This window comes from Petaurus breviceps, unplaced genomic scaffold, assembly GCF_028583685.1.
Source record: "Petaurus breviceps papuanus isolate PSGF00001 unplaced genomic scaffold, PetGlider_PUasm1.0 90594, whole genome shotgun sequence".
Lineage (NCBI taxonomy): Eukaryota > Metazoa > Chordata > Mammalia > Diprotodontia > Petauridae > Petaurus > Petaurus breviceps.
Window position 1 is genome coordinate 664,739 of NW_027187281.1, and position 22,578 is coordinate 687,316.

At 39.2% G+C, this 22,578-nt stretch overlaps 1 protein-coding gene across 1 annotated transcript in view; it reads left to right on the plus strand.

The window, feature by feature from the left end:
• Positions 1 to 266: 266 nt before the first annotated feature.
• LOC138142536 (guanylate cyclase soluble subunit beta-2-like) overlaps positions 267 to 22,578 on the plus strand; it is a 53,030-nt gene continuing 30,718 nt past the window's right edge. Inside the window, exons 1-6 of the mRNA XM_069063596.1 lie at positions 267 to 419; positions 5,256 to 5,355; positions 8,121 to 8,317; positions 11,224 to 11,335; positions 15,320 to 15,423; positions 19,652 to 19,868. Coding sequence (XP_068919697.1) covers positions 267 to 419; positions 5,256 to 5,355; positions 8,121 to 8,317; positions 11,224 to 11,335; positions 15,320 to 15,423; positions 19,652 to 19,868 — 883 coding nt within the window. The remainder of the gene's footprint in view (positions 420 to 5,255; positions 5,356 to 8,120; positions 8,318 to 11,223; positions 11,336 to 15,319; positions 15,424 to 19,651; positions 19,869 to 22,578) is intronic.

Genomic DNA, 22,578 nt, shown 5'->3' on the forward strand with positions numbered 1-22,578 from the left:
GATAAAAAATTAAATGTTTTTGGAAAAATAGGATTATGCTGGCAACATTTCTTCTATAATCATGACCACTCTCCTAGAATAGTGAATTACAAAATAGAACCCATAAAAATATCTCCCTTCCCCGAGGACACAAACATTCCTCCCAGGAAAGTCAAAATATAGGTTTCAAGTAGTGCATCAGGCCCTCACTGAAAATGGACTATCCCAATAATGTCCACAGTACTCAGTGATAACTTGGTTTGTACTTTTCCCACTCAGGTGTCTCCATGGAAGCTATTCTGAAGATGTTTGGAGAATACTTTTTTAAGTTCTGCAAGATGTCTGGTTATGATAGGATGTTACGCACCCTGGGAGGAAATTTGATGGAATTTATCGAAAACTTAGATGCCCTCCACAGTTACCTTGCTCTCTCTTATCAGGTATAGTTTTGGGTTTGTGTGTCTTGACTACCATCTCCTTGATGACTGGCCAGAACACATCTGCAGAGGGTAAGCTCCCTGCCCTCCTCCTGCTGTCACCTTGTCAATAAATCACATCAATTATTTATTGGTCTTTATTAGGTTGGTAAAGAATAGAAAATAATTAAGGTCTTTTTATAGCTGGATATCAAAAATTCAAAAGGGAAAACTGAGGAAGGTGAATTTCTGGCAAAATAAAAATCTCTTCCCCTAGAACTGGTTTGGATTTGCAATTAAACTTACCAAGGGAACAAAGTCAAGAGTGTAGTCATGTTTGAGAGGGACTTTGGATCCTCTCTTTAGGGATGCTGACCTGGAAGTGGATGACAGGTGGGTTGAGCAGCCAGAAAAAAGGCTAACTAACAGGACCATTAGCCAGTGTAGGAAGTCATCCAACTCTGATTAACTAACAGGTTTACTGACTGAGCTGTTAAGAAACTAATTTCCCTATTGGGACCTTTCCTTTTGGAGTTCATTTATATTTTTAAAGATCACTGGGTCTGCAATTGCCTAGTATCCTCATTTTTTGAAGAAGAAAGAACTGTATTTCAAAAGGCAAAATGGAGGGGACTATGAAATCAAAACTTTCCTTCAGATGAAGCTTCATTTCAGTTTGTTTTTCTCATAGTGAGCCTGTCCATTTTGTCAGTCCCCAAACAGAGAATACACACAGCTAAGTGGCTAACATGAATGAAGTCAGGAAAGAGTATTGTTTTCTTCATTTCCTGAGAGAATGGGGGTACGTTGGTGTTCACACCCACTGTTGTCCATATCATAGGCACTCTATGGAAAGCAAGCTCTCAGAGTCAGCTAAAGGGCACTGGACCTGAATGATAAATAACTAAGATCAAATCATCCTCAGTCAGTCACTAATGTCACGACCCTGGGCAAGTCACTTAACCTCTGTCTTTGTCTCAATTTCCTCAACTTTAAGTGGGGATGATAATAGCACTTACCTCACAGGGTTGTTGTAAGTCTCGAATAAGAAATTATTTGCGAAGCGCTTAGAACAGTGTCTGGCATGTTTTTTGTTGTTATTGCAAAGTCATTAAGTCTTGTCTCTTTGTGACACCATGGACCATACCACACCAGACTCCTCTGTCCTCCAGTATCTCCCAAAGTTGGTCCAAGCTTATGTTTATTGCTTCCATGACACTACTTTTCTGACTTATCCTCTGCTCTTTTTTCCTTCCCTTCCCCTTTTGCCTTTTATCCTTCCCGTAATCAGGGACTTCTCCAATGGTCCTGTTTTCTCATCATGTAGCCAAAGCACATAAGCTTCAGCTATAGTATTTGTCCTTCCAATGAATAGTCTGAATTAATTTAAGTATTGACTGATTTGATCTCCTTATTGTCCAAGGGACTCTCAAAAGTCTTCTACGGCACAACAATTTGAAAGCATTGATTCTGTGGCACGCAGCCTTCCTTGTAGAACAATTGTTACAGTAATACATTACTCCTGGAAAAACCATAGCTTTGATTATACACAACTTAGTTGGCAAGGTAATGCCTTTGCTTTTTAGTACACTGTCCAGATTTACCATAGCTTTCCTTCCAAGGAGCAAGTATTTTCTTAAATTCATGGCTGTAGTTGCCATCTGCAGTCATCTTTGAGCCCAAGAATATAAAATCTGATACTGCTTCCATTTCTTCTCCCTCTATTGGTGGGACTAGTTGCCATGATCTTAGTTTTGTTTTGGGTTTAATGTTAAGCTTCAAACCAGCTTTTACACTCTCCTCTTTCACATTTTCCAAAAAGCATCTTAATTCTTCACTTTCTGCTATCAGAGTGGGTATAATCTGCATATCTGAGATTGTTGATATTTCTCCTGGTAACTTTAGTTCCAGCTTTTGATTCATCCAGCCTTGCATTTCCTGTCATGTACTCTGCATAAAACTTAAATAAATAAGGTGACAATAGACAGCTTTATCATATTCCTTTCCCAATCTTAAACCAAACATCTTTGTTCCATCTTTGGTTCTAACTGTTGTTTCTTGACCCTCATACAGGTTCCTCAGGAGACAAATAAGATAATCATCTGGCACTCCTGTCTCTTTGAGGAGTTGCTATATTTTGTACTGATCCACACTGTCAAAGGCTTTAGTGCAGACAATGAAGCAGAAGTATATGGGTTTTTTTGGAATTCCTTTGCTTTCTCCATATTCTGTGAATATTGGCAATTTGGTCTCTAGTTCCTCTGCCTCTTTGAAAACCAGCCTGCTCTTCTGGTAATTCTAGGTTCACATATTGGGGAAACCTAACTTGTACAATTCTTAAGCATAACTTTGCTGCTATGTGAAATGAGTGCAATTGTTTGGTAATTTGAACATCTTTGACATTGCCCTTCTTTAGGATTAGGGCATAAACTGAACTTTTCCAATCCAGTGACCACTCTTGAGTTTTCCAAATTTGCTAGTATATTGAATGTAGCACTTTGACAGCCTCATCTTTTAGTATTGTAAATAGCTTAGATGGAATTCTGCCACCTCAACTAGCCTTATTATTAGCAATGCTTCCTAAAGCTCACTTGACTTCATTGTCTAGGATCTGTGGTTCTAGATCAGTAACCATACCATCATGATTAATGGTGATGTTAAGATCCTTCTTCTATAGTTCTTTTGTATACTCTTACCACCTCTTTTTAATCTCTTCTACTTCTGTAGAACCAACCAGAAGTCTATTGCACTAATCTGGGTGAGAAGTGATTAAGAGTCTCCAAAATGGTGGTCATTAAGTGAATGGAATAAAGGATATGAGAAATATTATGAAGGTAGAAATGTCAAAGTTTGGGAACAGATAACACATGAGAGATAAGCTATTAAATTGATGTTCTTGAAGTTCAATTCTAGCCATATCACCACCATCCCAATTAATAAATTAGGTGTAGTTAAGACAGAGCACTGGGCCTGAAGTCAGGAAGATTTCTTTTCCTGAGTTCAAATCTCACCTGTGACACTAAACTAGTTGTGTGACCCTGAACAAGTCACTTAACCCTGTTTGCTTCAGCTTCCTTATCTGTAAAATGAAAAGGAAATGGCAAACCTTTACAGTATCTTTGCCAAGAAAACCCCAAATGCGGTCAAAGTCAGAAGTGATTGAACAACAAAATTAATAAATTCCAGTGGTTCCATATTGCCTCCAGAATCAAATCTCGAATCCTGTGTTTGGTTTTTAAAGCCTGTGATAACCTAGCCCTTCCTACCTTCCTAGTCTTCCTATATCTTTATTCCTCTCCACACACTCTACAATCCAGTGACACTGGCTTCCTTGCTATTCTCCATACAACACACTCCATTTCCTGATACCTGTCCTCCAAACAATGTGCCTGGAATTCTTTCCTTCCTCATCTCCATCCCCTGGTTTCTTTGATTTCTTTCAGCTCCTGAATAAAATCCTACCTTGTGCAAAAATAATTTTCCCTATCAACCTTCATGCTAGCGTATTCCCTCTGAGATTATCTCACACTTATCCTGCCTACATCTTGTCTGTACCCGGCTGTTTGCCTGTTGTTTTCCCCACTCGATTGTGAGCTCCATGAAGGGAGGAACTGTCTTTATCTTACTCTGTATCCCTAACACTTAGCATAGTGCCTGGCACATAGTAGGTGCTTAATAAATGTTTGTTGACTTAATCTGAGTGTAAGTAAAGAGTCAAGGACGGCAGTGAGATTATAAGCCTGGGTGCCTGGGAGGATCATGGTTTCCTCTGCAGTAATAAGGAGGCTCAGAAGGGAGGAGGTATTGGTTAGGGTGGGACAGAAAATGAGTTCTCCCTAATTGTTCTATTGACATGTCTATTTCGAACATATTAAGTTTGAGATACCTATAGGACATCCATTTTAGGGTGTCCAAGAGGCACTTGGAAATGTTTGAGTATAGCTCAGCAAAAATACTAGGGATGGGCATATAAATCTGGCAATTATCTTCACAGAGGTTGGACCTTTCTTGCTACCCTTGTCCTCCTTACTACATATACCTAGTGGTGGGATCTCTGGATCAGTGGATAGGGATATTTTGTAGGCTAGATGTGTTTAAAGGTCTTTTTCAATTCTGTGATTTTCAACAAAGATTCAACAGCTTCCCTTAGAAACTCATCTATCTTTCTATATATCCATCCATCTATCTATCTATCTATCTATCTATCTATCTATCTATCTATCTATCTATCTTCTATCTATCTATCATCTATCTATCTATGTGTGTATGTATATGTATATGTGTATGTGTATATGTATGTATTTTTCCTTTGGTCTAATAACAATTTGTCCTATTGTTAGACATTTTTAATAACCCAAGTCCTTAAGCTTTCTCCAGGAAGAAGACAGAATTCTTTAAACCATATTTAAGTGTTAATTTATCCAAATTGTCCTCTTTCCAACATGCTCAACTTTTTCTCATTATTCTTGCTTGCCAACATTGTCATAGCCCTGATTTTCCATGTGAAAAGGGGACTGCCACAGAATAAGTTCTCCTTAGGGATGCTTCTTCTTCCAGAACTTTCTCATTCTCAGAACCCAAAACAAGACTGTATTTTAAATTTAGAGACTGTTACAGCTTATTGTACCCAAGAACACTGAGACACTAACTTAGGCATTCCTGATGCCTCACTGACCTGAAATCATCCAGGCACAGGAGTGTTCTCAGAGATGATAATGCTCCAATGTAGTACAGCTTTTAGGATTATTCTGCTATGTGATATAATCAGGAAGTCTAAATGATTCACAAGGTTCTCAAAAGGGTGATCTGGACAAATTAGGCTGATGGGGGAAAATACATTATTTTGTTTTTTTTACTTAGGCAATGAATGCGCCATCATTTCGAGTGGAGAAAAGGACAGACGGGACAATGCTTCTTCACTACTACTCTGACAGAAGAGGTCTGTGCCACATTGTCCCAGGTAGGGGATCAAGTTGACCATTCCTAGAGGACTGAATCCTTTGGGGGGAAGGGAGGGAGGAAATTTAGGTAACTTTATTATATATTTAAAAGTAATAGCAAGGTGTCCATAATAGATTTGAAGTTTCATATGCAATCATCTTTTTATTATACTATGTTATGGAAATGCTTGTTTTATTCCATAAATTAGAAATTAAGTAAATAAAAAAATTTAAAAATCTATGAGTGCCTCTAAAACTAGGAACTGCCCCTCACCATAATCTCTTGGTAATCTAACCATTATCTCCCAAAGCCTTGTTAAACCATATTCCTTGGGAAATTGCCATCTGTCTTCATCCTTAAATTTTTCTGCCTCTACTCAGATGGTGCTCATATCTGAAATTCTTCCTCCTGCCTGTATTTGGTGGTATCCTCAGATTTTTATAAAGTACCACTCAGGTGCCACCTCTTACCTGCCCTCATCTCTTCCATAAATAAATGTGCCTTTAATTAAAGTTTCCCTAGTGTCAAAAGGTGAAATAACTTTTTCTTAAGCAATTGGGGTTAAGTAACTTGCCCAAGGTAACACGGCCAGTTTTTTTGTGTGGGTGTTAAGTATCTGAGGCTGGGACCGATCCTGGGTCCTCCCGACTCCAGGGCCGGCGCTATTACTCACTGAGCCACCTAGCCGCCCCTGGTGTGATAACTTTTAAAACAGATGTTTTTATCATTTTATCCTTGAATTTTGTGCCTTTGGTTCTTGTTTTGATAGGATAAATACCTTGTCTTAAAATCTTAAGAAATTCTGAAATAGGATGGCAACTGACAAAACCATATGATTAAGGGTTCTTTCTGCATCAGAGTCAACTTTGGAGCACATTATTTCAAGTGCAGGATTCCGCCCAGATATGAATATTAGGCCTGATTCACAACTTTAAGTTTGAAAGACCTAAGTCTATAGGCGAATAAGAATTTTGATAAAAATATGGCTTAGGCCAGAGCATCATCATTATTTTACTGAAAAAAATTCTAAGGGCTGGTAAAAAATATAGTTATATGAATTTTTGGAGCCTCTTTGTAAGATTGATTTAAATTCAAAGCATTAACAAAGAATTACCCAGTAATGGAGAACCACAGAATCTAAGACAAAAACCACATTATTCAATAAACCTTTGGAAACATGGTGTCAGTTAAACTAATGGCAAAGCAGCTTGGAGAGGGTTTGTTTCTGGTTTTGTTCTTGTTTTCCTGGCAATCCCTTGAGTATGAGGATTCATCAGTCTTGTGGATTTGTCTTCTTACTCTGATGAGTGGGAACAGGGCACATAGTCTATGCCTGTTTGTATCTGTCCCATCACAGTGCTCTGAATATAGCGTGAAGTCAGTACATGACTGTCAATTGACCAGTTACTCCCTCTGATTGGTGAGACTTGTCTGAATTCTGGGTCTGTATTATGAATTCTGGAGACCCTCTGGAGAACTGTGACTTTATTATTTCATGATTTATCTGGGGGTTGGACCTTTATCATCTCTAACTTAGACTGTTGCAGTGGCCTCTTAATAAGTCTCTCTGCCCAAAATGTTATTTCATCTCAAATCCAGCCTCCACACAGTTGTGAAATTTACATTCCTAGGGGCAGCTAGGTGGCACAGTGAATAGAGTACCAGCCCTGGAGTCAGGGGGATCTAAGTTCAAATCTGGATTCAGAGACTTAATACTTACTGGTCGTGTGACCTTGGGCAAGTCACTTAACCCCACTTGCCCTGCCTTCCCCCCTCCAAAAAAGCAAAAAAAAAAAATTCATATTCCTAAAATGTATATCTGACCATGTTATACCTTTTTCTCTCTCCCCTTCCAAAATCGTCAGTGGTTCTGAAATTGCCTCTAGGAGAAAAAAATACAAAAATCATCGTCCTGGCATTTGAAGACCTCCCCAATCTGATTCCCTCCTTTCTTTCCAGTGTTATTTGATACAATTTCCTTTAGGCACTGAAGTCACAAGGTGGAGAGAGTACTGGGCCTAGAGTTAGAAAGACAAGTTCAAATCCAGCCTTAGATACTTAGTAGCTGTGTGACCTTGGGCAAGTCACTTAACCTCTATCTGCTTCAGTTTTCTCAAATGTAAAATGAGAAAAATAATAGCACTTACTTCCCAGGATTGTTGTAAGAATCAAAAGAGATAATATTTATAAAGCTCTTTAAAAACCTTAAAGTACTATATAAATTCTGTATTATTATTATTTTGATTTTTGTAATCTCAGGAAGTACAGCTTAGGCACTACCTCCTATAAGCAATGTTAATGGATTCCCCTCTCCCCTAGCTGTTAGCACCTGTTCCTCTTGAAATTACTTTGCATATTTTTTGCTGTCTGACATAGTGGATAGAGAGTCATCCTTAGAGCTAGGAAGACCTGTGTTCCAGTGTTGTCTCTGACCTTTGCTGGACACGCGACCCTGAGCGTCCTTGACCTCTCAGGATTCTAGGCAACTGCCTAAGACTAAGTTGCAGAGTAGATGCAAGCCTATGTTGGTAGCGGGAATTTGCACATCTGGGATTTCTCTACTTTAATGAAACCATAACTCCAATTGCTGTGCCTGTCTCTTTCATTTACATGTGTGCACATATAATCCCCTTGTAGTAAGTTCCATGTAAGAGAAGGACTGCTTTCTTCTTGTCTCTGTATCCCAATACTTCATACAGTACCCTGTATATAGCAGGCACTTAATAAATGTTGAATTGCATTGCCATCAGCAGTCACTCGTGGTTGTATTTTCTCTTGGCCCAGGCATCATGGAAGCAGTTGCTAAAGACTTCTTCAACATGGATATGACAATGGAGATTCTCAATAAGAGTGAGGAAGAAGAGAGGACTGGAAAGAAAGAGCATGTCATATTTCTCATTGTGCAGAAACATTGTGGGCAGAAGAAAAATACAAGGTCAAAGTTATCCCAACGAGGCATGAACTCCCAGCAAGAAAAACAGGTATTTAATGGGTTCTTTGGGCAATAGCACCTTCTCATCCATGAAGTCTCCTCAGAACCAAGCGTCTAATTGAGTCTCCCTGTAACAGAATGAATGGATTCAGTATGGTATCAGATAGTCTTGGTTAAGAACAGGATACATTCCTTTGGCTGACTGGAATGACTTTTGATCTATTAACTTCTAGGTCCAGTGAATGACATGGTAACCTACTCTGGACCTGAAGTTTATGCCCGGTGACTTGCCACACACAAGTCTGTGCATGCCACTCTGGCATAAGCCTGTCTCTCAGGTCTCTAGTCTCTACTCTTCCTGTCAGTTTAAGAGATTTCAGAGTCAAACCAGAAGTCTAGAACATTTCCAAAACAATGACTGACCACTTGAACTTTGCACTTCCTGGGCACAAATCAAATTTTGGTCATAATAGCATTCCATATTTATATAGTGAGAAGCAATACAAATAATAGTGGGGAGGGGGGGCAGGAGAGGAAGGAAGTAAGCATTTATTAGATACCTTCTGTATGCCAGGTACTGTACTAAGCATTTTTACAAATATTACAAAATTTTATGAACAGTCAGGACGGCCCAAGTTACACTCTTTCCCCTGAAAGATAATGGTTGTATGATCCTGGAAAAGTCATTTAATTCCTCAGTGCCCCAGGGAAGACTATAAGTTACAAAACTGGTTCTGACCTGCCTTGATAGTGGGAGTTTCCTCACATGGGAATCACATTTCTCAACCCTATTTATGTAGAGCTTTAAAGTTTACCAAACACTTTCCCAACACCACTTCTGTGATGTAGGTAGTGCAAATAAGCTCTCAGGAGTCTAGATTTAGAAGAGACCTTAATGATCATCCAATCCAACTCCTTGATTTTGCAAACCAGGAAAATGAGGCCCAGAAGACGTCGTGTCTTGCTCTAGGTTACAAAGTAATGGTAAAATCATAGTATTAATAATACAATAAAAAATGTTAGTATCAATAAAATAATATACAATCATCATCATCATCATCATCATCATCATCATCATCATCTTAGTAATGAATGACGGAGTCAGATTGAAACCCTAATCTTGTATCTCCATATATAGTCATCTTTCATGTATAACACACTGTTCCCAGTAAGTCTTATTATCTCCATTTTACAGAAAAGGAAATAATCTTCTAGTGGTGGTAGGATTTATCTATTGTTTTAGAGCTAGTGTCAGAGTCAGGATTTGAACCCAATTCTTTCCTTTCCAAAATATCGATGATGATGATGATGATGATCGATGATAATCTGGAGAAGTTTCAAAGTGACACATCTCCCCCATATCATATTACCTCTTGCGCTACATGATGTAAGACATTATCCATTTGGAAGCCATTATCTATGAGGTTGACATCTGTCTATGGGCATCTCTGTTGTATGAGCTCCATGATAAATATAATTTTGTCTACAAAGGATTTCCATCTTGAGGAATATAAATCCCATGTCAGTTAGTCTGTATGGAGGATTTTCAAACACTAACATTGTGGCTGGCCACATGTGCTTTTCACCCCATCAGTGATGCTCTTCCCCTTTGAACCTTAGATAGTACTTTGAGAATTAGTCAGGCATTCGGTAATCATTTGTTAATTAATGAACCAGGCATGATATTATGGGTTGGGTTTCAAAACACAATAGTGAAACAGCCCAAGCTCTCAAGCAGTTTACAGTCTATGGAGGGAGATGACATGTAAACATATAAGTAGCAGCCATAATGGATTACATGTTAGCCTAGAACAGGTGTGGGGGAGGTTTCAAGTTCTCTATCCTTGGCCTAGAGTAAAGAAGACCTAGTTTCCGATCCTGCCTCTTCATTTTCATTAGTTGTGTGATGATGGGCACATTGCTTAGTTTCTTGACCCTTAGTTTCTTCATCTGCGAAGTGGGGATAACATGTGCAATGCTTTCCACCCAGCAGTGTTGTAAGGCACAACTTTGGTCATGTGTATAAAGTGCTTTATAGATTTCTGCAACCCGTTAAATCTCATGGAAGGCTATCTATTACAACGGTGTATATTTGAGGGTTATTCCCCTAGTAGACTAGGAAATAGATGAGAGATCATAGTTTACCCAAACCGTTCTTATCTATCACAACAGTGCTCCCTAACAGCCCTTAATTAATGTTGGCTGAAAGGATAATTGGAACACCATCCCAACCTAAGCATGCTTCTGGTCAAAGTCTTTACACGAAAACCTCCCTTTGAATTTCACTTTTTCATGAGTGATGTAGTTTTAAAAAATCTGCTAGAGGGGGAATCAGAAGATGTAGGTTCACTTTTCCACTCTACCACTCACGACCTGTGCAGTCTTGTACCTGCCACTCTCCTCCCCCATATTAAAATGTGACCATCTCAAAAGTAGGGGCCATTTTGATTTCTTATATTATATCTCCAGTGCTTAGCAAGGTCACTGGCACACAGTGTTTTATAAATGTCTCTCTGTCTCTATCCCTGTTTCTCTCTGTCTTTCTCTGGCTCCTACTTTCTCTCTCAGGCTTCTCACTTAAAAAAAATCAAGTGGTTGCCCCAGATGAACTCTAAATCTCTTGCAGATTTAAATTCCATGAATTATGATGGCTGCTCAACCAAGGGCATCGCATTAGAGATGCAGGTGGGCTTAGACTCGACTGCTTTTGCCTCATTATCAGAGGCTCCATGTAAGGATTCTGGCGCCCCTCCTTTACGGTTTCCTTGCATTATCTCTAAATAGGACCAATATCCCATGTTCCCTCTATAATCAGATAGCTTGAATTCGAATGAGATTCTACCTCTGAAGTCCTCTAAACTTACCCAACAAAGGAGCCGTGGGAACATGAGGTATCACCGCATCTGAAATTACCAGCTCAAATTCAGGTGCTTCTTCTCTCTTTCCCGCCTGCAGGAGGTTGAACAGGCTTTTCAGAGAATGAAGGAGAAATGTTTGACTCTTTCTGTCTGCCCAGTGAAAAAATCCCATTGGGATATTGTGAGAAGTATTGTCATATTTGGAAAAGGTGAGTAGTCTATGTACTCACCCCAGACACATGTATCTGAGCAAGAGCTAGAACTCAGCTAGACATTGAAATGACTCTTATCCCAGGGGTGACAGCCCAGGACAGGGAATTAGGTTACAAAGCTCCCCTGATTATGATATCAATGATTGTCTCAGTAAGATATATACATATATATGTATGTTTATATGTATGCAATAAGTATTTTTTTCCTTTTCTTATATATATATATATGCACATATAACATATAACTTTTTTATCTAGATAGATAGATAGATAGATAGATTGGTAGATTGATAGATAGATAATCATGACCCCATTGGGGGTTTGGCAGAGATACTGGAGTGGTTTGCCATTTCCTTCTCCAGATCATTTTACAGATGAAGAAATTGAGACAAACAGGGTTCAGTGACTTGCCTAGGGTCACACAGCTAATAAGTGTCTGAGGATGGATTTGAGCTCAGGAAGACGTTTGACTCATCTCTCTGGAGTTTAAACCTGGCCTCAGATATTATGTATGCATGTATGTACATATATTTGTGTGTATGTGTATATTAATTATATCATATCATATTGTTATATATTTCATTATAATGATTATACCATATTATATTGTATATCATATAATTTTATATATAATATATGCACATACATACATATCACAGTGGATAGAGTGTTGGGCCTAGAGTATATGTAATATATATGGAGATACTATATACATATGTATGAAATACATACATATATAATACACATATGTATGAAATACATATGCATTTATAATATATACCTCTATACACACATATAGACACATACCTGTGCGTGTGTGTGCATGTTTGTAAGATCAATCTATATTTCTGATGAGGCTTTGGAAAATCATACTTAGTGCAAAGTTGTGGTTTTTCAGGGTTCTGAGGAAAAAAAATAAACACTGAGTCCCCACGGGCCTTACATCTCTCTAGCAAAATGTTCTTTTTTAAATGCCTTGTCCAGCACTACATCCCTTAGTTTTGTATCCCCAGGGTCCTCTTCACCACTGACTGATTTCTGGGAAGCAGATCTAGAAGGAAAATTGTGAAATGTGTGAAAATAAAGTCTCATCATAGTAAGACAGAGTGGTGTGGAGAAAAGGAGACAGAAACAGTATTAAGGAAACCTGGGTTTTAGTCCTATCTCTGCCCAGTGGGGGCACTGAGTATAGTAGATAGAGAGATGAACTTGGAGTCAGGAAGACCTGAGTTCAAATCTTGCCTCAGATCATTACTGGATGTGACCTTGGTCAATTAACCTCTCAGGGCCTCATTTTCCTCATCTATAAAGTAAAGGGATTAAACCAGATGACCTTTACAATCCCTTCTAGTTCTGAATCTATGAGCTAACTAGCTGTGTGACCTTGAACAATTCATCCAACCTGCCTGGACCTCCTTTTCCCTCTCTGTCATATAGTCAGTCATTTCTAGATTAACTCGAGGCCAGCTCCTCGAGTCTATGACCCTCTGATCCTACTGGTGAGGCAGTAGGAATTGATCAACAAGCATTTTTTTAAAGTTCCTACTATGTGCCGTGTATGAGGTGGGCATAGGAAGACAAGAATAAAACGTGCAAGCTTGACTTCCTTAAGAAGGGAGAGCATTTGATACCACTCCATGGGGCACACTGATGGGCCATGATTACATACATTTGAGAGCAGGTCTGTACAGTCCAAATGGCTGTACTTTGAGGCTTTCAATCCATGGCAGGCTATTCAAGTGTACCATTGACAATCCTTTGTCTAGAAGATTTTCATATCAAAAAGCCTCCATTTTGGAGTGCTACCTCCTGCCAAAGTAGGCTGTTGGTTAAAATTTCATGTGCTACCCAATGCTGTCAGTCTAGAAAAAGAAAGAAAGAAAGAAAGAAAACCCATGGCAAATGTCGCCAAAGTTGGACTAGGCACCACAGAGACAGCTTTGAATACAGGAGTGGGCTTGTGTGTGATCATTATCTATTCTGTCAGCATTTTCAATGCTAACTCTGTTTTCATTGAGATATTCAATTAGCCAAAAAAAAAATCCCCAAACCACTTCTCTGGGCAGAAACTTGGAATGGGGCAGGAGAGTTTCTCAATTCTGCAGCAAGGTTTTTGTTTGTTTGTTTGTTTGTTTTAATTTGAGAAAAGATTTGCCCTGGCCATCTGGACACTCTGAAAGAGCTCAAGTTAAGGAGGGAATATAAGAGAACTTAAGCATAGATATAAAAGCAGAATTTTGTATCACATTATGTGCCTCCCATTTAAGGGACTGTATGCTCACATACATCAGGTTGGGAGGACAAGGAGGCAACTGGAAGCCATGTCCTACATGGAGCATGTGTTTAGCCTGTAGAAGAGATTTACTAGGGAGGATGGACATGATCAGTGTCCCCAAATAGCAGAAAGGCTGCTATATGGAAGAATAATTGACTTGTTTTGCCATGGGGGAGGGAGGCAAAAATGGAAACAAAGGGTGGAAGGAGGAGGAAGAGGAAAAGGAGGAGGAGGAGGAAGGAAGAAGAACAACAACAACAATGAGCATTTATTAGGGGCAATTAGGGGATACAGTGGATAGAGCACTGGGCTCGGAGTGAGGGAGACGTGTTCAAATCCAGCCTCAGGCACTTATTAGCTGTATGACCCTGGGCAAGTCAACCTTTGTCTGCCTCAGTTTCTTCAACTGTAAAATGGTGTAATGGTAATGGGATTTGAAGATCTTTCCCCTTGTATTGGCAAGCAAATAGGTACTTAGCACTTAGTTTCAAGTTCATAATTGTGTCAGTTATTAAGACCCAGAACTTGTGAATCCCACAGTGGGATGAACTTGCTGACATGACAGGAAGGGGTGGGGCAGGGAGGAGCTAATTCCATATATAAGGAGAGGCCCAGGCTGGAAAGGAGAGGGATTTTGAGAAGAGAACTTGTGGTGGCAGAACTTCTTCTGAGAGCCAGCCAGAAGTTTTGCTGAGAACTTCCAAGAGCCAGCCCCATGAGTGAAGAGAAGAGGATCCTTGTTTGACGGAGTAAGCGAGGAGAGAAGTGAACCTGATTTGTTGTGAAGGCTTGGGAATGTGGGTGTTCCCTGAATTAACTATGTGTACCAACTTCGTAGTTACTGTAATGACTTTGACTTTCTGGTTCTGGGACTCAGTTTTCTAGTATTTGAATAAATGCTTTGGTTCTGTCCTCCACGTGGAGAGCCTGTTACATTTGGTGATTCACAACTACACCAGCATATTCATAGCCACTGTGGGCATTGTGAATATCGCATTGGTGTTACAAATGAGGATAATAACAGAACCTAAATCTTAGGGATGTTATGGGGATTAAATGAGATAATATTTTGTAAAGCACTTAGTGCAGTGTCTGGCATATAATAAGCAGTATATAACTGCTAGTTATTATATTATTGATTATTTATTATACGAGGCCCTGGGCTAACATCTTATAATTATTACCTCAATTGATCCTCACAACAGCCCAGGAAGCATGTGCTGTTATTACCCTCATTTTGCAGATGTGTAACTGAGGCAGACAGAGGTCAAGTGACTTGCCCAGGGTCACACAGCTGGTCATGGTCTGAGGTCAGATGTTAACTCAGATCTTCCAGACAGAGCACCACCCAGCTGCCTGTGTTGAGAGACAGATGTCAGTTAAACGATTAAAGACTGTCCAAAAGTGGACTGGGCTCCCTTGGAAGGTCATGAGTTCTCCACCACAGGAAATTTTCAGAGGTTGAATGACTACTTATTACAGATGCTACATAAGGCAGTTAGGATATTTGGCTAGGTATTGGACTAGGTGACCTCCAAGGTCCCCTCCAAAAGGAGATTCTATAGTGCTCCTGAAACCACACCCCCCCCCAATAACATTTCAATCTTTAATTTGTTAAAAAAAAAAAAAAAAGAAAACGCAAAAACAAAAAAGAGATGGCAGAGATTTAACAGGAAAGCCTGGGACTTGTTTTCTTTTTCCTACAGGGAACCTACAGAATCTTTTTGAGCCAGTGTATCCAGAAAGGCTTTGGATTGAAGAGAAAACCTTCTGTAATGCTTTTCCTTTCCACATTGTCTTTGATGCTACAGTAAGAGAATCACCTTTTTTTAAAAAAAACTTTCCTCTGTGTTGTAACTGGTGATGTGACAGCAAAAAGACTCACTTTATGAAAAATGGCACTTTTAATAATTTAATAATTATTAATAATAACTATGAGAAATTAAATAATTTAATAATAAAGTGACACTTTTCATAAAGCAAAATCACATAGCACTAACTCTTAGTGAGAGGTTTTAGCTTAGCTAAAACATGTATGACTTGTATGTTCAGTCTTAACTAAATTAGGTAATACTGCAGTGCGTCATTTTTCCATATTTAGAAAGGAGAGAGAGGGAAAGAAGGAGAAGGAGAAAGAGGGAGAGAGGGAAAAAAAGAGAGATAGACAGAGACAGAGAGACAGAGATACAGGGAGACAGAGAGAGACAGAGAGAGAGAGAGAGACAGAGAGACAGAGAGAAGGGCAGGGGGAGTCACTTGAGAGCTAGCCTTACGAGTCAAAAAGATATAGATTCAAATCTCTGAGACAACCTGGCTTATGTGGTCTTGGGAAAATTATTTAATCTTTCAATAACACAGGCAATGCTCCAGAGGGCCAGCAGGGTCTACAAAACTCTCAAGTGCAGCCAGGAACCAGATTAAAATGTAATTGGGAAATGTTTAACAAATAAAAACACAACACAACATAGATAATGTTAATTTGTGGTTTTCTAAGTCAAGATTTGTTTCTATTTGAGTTTGACACCATTGCCTGAGATAAATTATAGCATGGGTGTGGGTCTGCCTTGATAGATAGAAGTTTCTTCACCAAGAATTCCCAGTACCCACAAAATTAGAGGTCTCATTCAAGACAAACTTTCTCTTCATTTTTTGTCCAATGCAATTTGGAATTCCTCTTCTGTCTGATGGAGCTTCTCCTTGAATTCAGCAGCAGTCTCTTCCAAGGGTAGGACTTGGTGATCCTTGTGCTCTGGAGCTAATGAACAGAAATCACAGAGGGCTCTGTGGTCTTCCTCACAGAAGAGCTTCTTGTTTTCCCCCTGCCGAGTTCAGATGGTCAGACCCACGACGGTCTGCAGTAAATGAGGTCTGAACATTTTGGCAGTGATGGATGGATTCTGCAGGTTCCTGGTGGTCACCAGAACACTGCTTTATTTGATGACTCCTTTGCACTTTGGGGAGGTTAATGTTTCATGGGCTCCCTGAACTGGAGGAGACACCCAGTAAAAAAAAAAACAAAACAAACCTATGGCCACGATTGATAGTCACTGGGTCAGTGAAATACCCCAGGCAGATGGAGCAAGTGACATCTGCCTTGAGTTTTTCAGTTAAATCTTTGGCATCAATTTCACTAGGCTTTTGATCTCTTCCTTCTCAGATACTCCTCTCAGGAAAGATAACGCTGACCCTTTCCATAGAGCTCTGGCAGAAAAAGATATTAGGACAGAGTTTCTGGGGTCTTCTTATATGTCTTCCTTTGGCTAGTCCCTCCCTTTACTCCACCCACAAATGGTGAAGACTCCTGGGCTTGGACAGTCTTTCTATTCTCTTTTTGCATAGGAATGGGCTACAATTCACACTGGTGTTCACCCCTCAACCCTTCAGGTCAGAGTTGGCTGGCCCCCAAATTCCAAGTAGAATGAAGCTTTCATTCCCTCCTTCTCTGATATTCCTCTCAGGATAGATAATATTAGCTCTTTCCCTTGAGTTATTGCAACAAATACACATAAGCAAGTAGCAATTTAAGTAATTCATGGGGAGTACTGTTTATTTTTTTTAAATAATCATTCATCACTTTATTGACCATACTGACATGGGTGGTAATGAGTAGAAATGTTTACCAGGGGATGTTTTGAGTTGCTTGACATGGGAAGTGTATCGTAGTCATTAAGATTATTTGGCAGTCACCTACTGGTCACTCCTGGACCAGAGCATGAGAGATCCAGGAGTACTTCCTCCACTGGAAAGGCAAGGGGAGAAGCAAAGACTAAGAGGTCCTTGAAAATCTTTGGGAGACTGCAGATAAGAAATGTCTATGGCATTGTCAAATGCTGTATGTCCCCTTTGAGTACAGGCGGATTTATATGACAGACATCTGTGAATTCCAGTGAAAGAAATAACTTCCACATTCGCAGCCTGCTAGGGTCTTTACATCCTCAGGTAATATGGAGCAATTCTCCTTTGTGCTAACTGAATCTTTTTTAAAATTTTACTTAATTTTTAATTTATGGAATAAAATAAGCATTTCCATAACATAGTATAATAAAAAAAAATGATTGCACATGAAACTGCAAATCTATCATGTCCAACTTGCTATTCCTTTCAAATATACAACAAAATTATCATGTAATTTTTTTTCCTTTTTTTCTCCCCTACCTCCCACCCTAGAGATGGCTACTATTAGACACAAAGAGTTGTATATACACACTTGTGTATATATACATACACACATGTAAAATATATGCACACATATATGTAAAATTATTGAGTCTTTGGGATTTTCCAAGTATATCATCATATCATCTGTAGAGATCATTTTATTTCCTCATTCCCTATTCTGATTCCTTCTATTTCTTTTTCTTCTCTTATTGCTATTGCTAGAATTTCCAATACAATATTAAATAATATTGGTGACAGTGGGCATCCTTGTTTCACACCTGATCTTTCTGGGGAGGCTTCTAGTCATCCCCATTAAAAATTACAAAATTTCTTTTTAAGTGAAAAAAGCCAAATGCCAATCTCCCACAACTGTGCTGAAGCACTAGAATTTTGTGAGGATCCTGAAGGTTCATTTCATCAGATTCTTTGAATGAAATACACGAACATGGAATGACATTCACTTATGAAGAGAATCATTCACCCACCTCTCAGGGTTGTATAAGGACAAAATGAGATAATATCTGTAAAGTGCTTTGCAACCTTCAAGTGCTGTATAAATGCTAGCTATTATTAAATACATCATAGATCAGTTACAAAGTCACATATATCCACTTCATTCCTACTAAAGCTTCTATCTAAGGCCCTACCCCATTCAAAAATCTTCAGTGGCTCACTATTGCCCTAGGATAAAACGTAAGCTCCTCACTCTGGAAATTAAAAGCCCCCAGCAATCTGACTTTTACATACTGTTGCACTCTTATTTCACCCTTCTGCCCATCATGTGTTCTGCTGGCCAGGTGATTTCTAGCTATTTCCTATACCTGACATTCCATCTACTGCCTCTGAGTATTTTCATAAGCCATCACTCCATGACTGGAAAGTTCTCCTTCCTCATCTCTACCTGCCAGAGTCATCATTTTCCTTCAGAGCTCAACTCTATCTCCTCCATAAAGTTTTCCACCAAGTCGCTACAGTTCCATCCCTCTATAAATAATCTTGTGTGCCTGGGCATGTGATATCCCCTCAGTAAAATTAGTGAAAGGAAAAAAAACAAATCAAAACACTTTCATTCAGCACTTACTATGTGGCAAGAACTGGACTATTCTGAAAATACAAAATACAAGATTATGTATACAAGATAAAATACAAAAAGTACAAATACAAAAGCAAAGACAGTCCTAGCCCTCAAGGAACTTCCATTCTAACGAGGGAAACATGCAAGCACCCTACGTGTCATTGTCCTTGATGGATTCTCATTTGGCCTTTCAACTTCCCATGGAGAAATTGTTGTCCAGTCTTGCTCTGTTGTAAACCAGGTGAGTGAACTCTGGAATTCTTGCAGAAGTAACAGAACATCTCTGCCTGAAAGACCAGAGAGGCGAGTGTAGTACAAGAGAAAGAACACCCACTTTTGACTGAGTGGCTGTGTTCAGATCCTTTATTCTCTCTGTGTCCTTGGGCAATGTATTTAATCTTCCTAGGACTCAGTTTCCTTAGCTGAGGGTGGGGGGGGGGGGCTAGAATAGATGACCTTCAAGGTCCCTTTCTGCTTTTTATCTACAATCTTATTTGACCCTCTGGAGGGGATGCTATGTGTGCCCAGCATAGCTGGATGGGGAGAATTGGGCTAAATAATTATTTTTGCCCCAACTATGCTTTACTGATCTTTCTTCCCCTTGCTGTTTCTTTCAAAGTTTTTATTGTTTACAGATTTAAAAAAAACTGTTGCTTTCACAAAGGATCTTTCTAAAAATTTGTTGCTTTTTATCCTTAGGAAAGTGAGTTATAAAGCCTAATTAAAATGTTATTTCTAAAAAAGAGCTCCTACTGCAAATTAACTTTCTGACTCATTAGCCTTTCCATTTGTCGTTTGTGAGTAGCTAAGGGTCAAGCAAGCTGGAGTAAACATTCAAAAGTATGTCCCAGGACTCCAAACCCAGGATATTCAGGTTGATGACTATTTCACTATCATCCATCCCCAAGTCGCCTTCAACATTCTTGGCATCTGCAAGTTTATAAATAGTCAGTTTGTCTTGAAAACTCGAAGAGAAATGATGCCTGAAGTATGGAAAAATAAGCCTGCACTCAAACTCAGAGGTATTGAGTTACTACTATTCCTTTCTGTATGTCTGTCTGAGGAGTAAAAGGATTGATCAGAGAGGAAGTGATAGAATTTTCTAATGATATGTTGGATAAAAGTTCAGTATGGACTCACACTGAAAGTGGTTTTCTCATGATCACCCAATTGAACCTACCTATTAAACTCTAACTTCTCTCCTTACTTAGACCATTCCTATTCTGTGTGTAAAGTAAATAGATTCTAAGATTATGCACTCTCGTAGATCTACACAAAGATTATTATTTTGATTACTAGTCTTCAGAATGAACACTCCACAAGTGGTATAAATCTGGTGCTTCTATTATTGTACAATTCGTAGGTTATGAACTCTGAGTTTGTTTTTCTAATGGTGGTAGAGCTTTGGACTGCTTCAGCCACACTATCTTTTCTGTTTTCCCCTGTGATCAGTGGTACATACTGATGAATGTTGAATTAAAGGTTTAGTCTACAACTGTGGAGCAGGGGTAGATCGACTACTTTCACTTTATTCCCTGGCCACAGACTGACCTGCTCGTGGTCAAATGTACTGCAAATGCAGACCATTGGTCACAGGTGAGATGAGGTGAAATATGGCAAATGAATAAACCTAAGTCTATCGATCCACAGTTATTATTACATAGGAAGAATTCAAAAGCAGCACACAGTTTTGAGATAGAAAACTTGTTTCTTCTAGCTATGTGACCATGATGAAGTCATTTAAATCGCCTTTCTGTGATTTAGTTTCCACACCTATAAAATGGGGATAATAATACTTATACTTGTCAACCACTCAAGGTTGTTGCGATGAATGTATTTGGCACTTTGGAAAATACTGCACAAGCATAAACTATTATTATAACTCATTATTGGGTACTTTCTCTCTCATCCTCATCTGCTTCAAACCTACCCCCACAATGTCCCACTCAATATCTGCCTACTTCTTCTACTGTGTCCTCTGGAACTCATATTTTATTAATCAACATCCTTTGATTTGGGACCTATTTCTCACATGCTCCCCATATCTTCTGGCTCTCAATAAGACCTGGCTCCTTAGCGATGACACTGAATCCTAGGACATCCCTTCTAGTACCACCAGCCAGTCAACCAGTCAGTCGATTAGTCTTTATTATATATATGCTATGCATCATGCTAAATGCTTCAGATACAAAGGGTAGCACATGCAGCAAAGGAGGCAGATGGCAGGGGTAGTCCAAGGTACAATTAGCAAGAGAGCAAGGGAATTGAGTTTAGAGAGTAGTGTAGAATTGACCTGATTCACCCCCTTCGAGGTGAATTCCCCAATGTAGGAAAGAGAAGAGAGTATAGCCCACACAGCAGTGATAATCTGGAAAAGAAATTAGGAGTAGAGGATAAAAGGATTGGAATCCATAACATGGGTGAAGAGCTGGGGTAGCCTCATGGCTTCCAAATAATCTTCCATGAGGATTCCAGTGAATGAGTTATCAAGCTCTTTATTTTCTGGAGATTTTTCAGGAGGTCTGTAACTGTAGTCTTAAAGAATTTCAGTACATGGTGTCCAGTGTGTCAGATAGAGGAAATAGCATAAATAGAGTCACAGGAAAGTTAAAAGACTCCTTGGAGATCATTTAGTCCAACCCCTTCATTTTATAGACAACAAAACTAAGGATCAGAGAGGGAAAGTGACTTACCCAAGAATTGGCAAATAGAAAGTAAAACCAAGATTCGAACACAAATCTTCTGATGCCAAATTTAGTGCTGTTTCCTCATTGTATTGCCTCTTTGTTACAGATAAGAACAATCATGACATTTTTATAATGTGGTGGAGCATTGACTAGGGGAATAGTGGGAATAAGATGGGAAAGGCAGTGTGAGTGAAAGTAAATTATAGAGATCCTTGAAAATCAGGAAAAGGAATTTTAGACTTAATAAGACAGACAATAGTTGGCTCCTAATTAGATTGTAAACTATTTTGCATCTTTTTGTGTCTCTAGCATTTAGTCTAGTGCTAAGCTACAAGGGCTTTTTAGTAGGTACTTATTGACTGACTGATTGGGTTGATCAGGTCAAGTGGGTAACTGGAGACAAGGATGAAGTGAAATGTTCATAGTCCATCTAATAATCAACAAAAGTAGATTTACTTATCATTTAGGAAGACATTCAGAACAGGAAAGGGGTATTTAACTGAGGATATAATGCTGATTCAGTCAAACACAATTCCCTGTGTTTTGTTTCCCATAGTGGCCTGCTGGTCAACCCTCAGGTTGCTGCTGGAGTTCCTCATGGTTTTTTGTATTTAGGTGAACAAGAAGCCACATGAACAACTTTAGCTTTAATCCCGAGTCAATAAAGATTCAAGAACAGTTGGAGGAAAAAAATTAGCTCATCTAACATGGTAGAGGATGGTGATAAGAATTTCTGCTTTGAGTGAAGCAAAGAAATGTCTTAGTGAAAGTAATGTTGAAGTAAGATTAGTTGAAAAGTAAAAATGTATTATTTGCAGCAGGAAATACTGGAGTCAGAGAGACTGGATTTAGAGTTGAAATTCATATGAGAGATAATGCAGGTCTGGACCAGCAAGTGAAAAGTCGAGAGAGAGAGCGAAAGAGAGAGAGACAGAGAGAGAGAGAGAGAGAGAGAGAGAGAGAGAGAGAGAGAGAGAGAGAGAGAGAGAGAGAGAGAGAGAGAGAGAGAGAGAGAGAGAGAGAGAGACAGAGAGAGAGAGAGAGA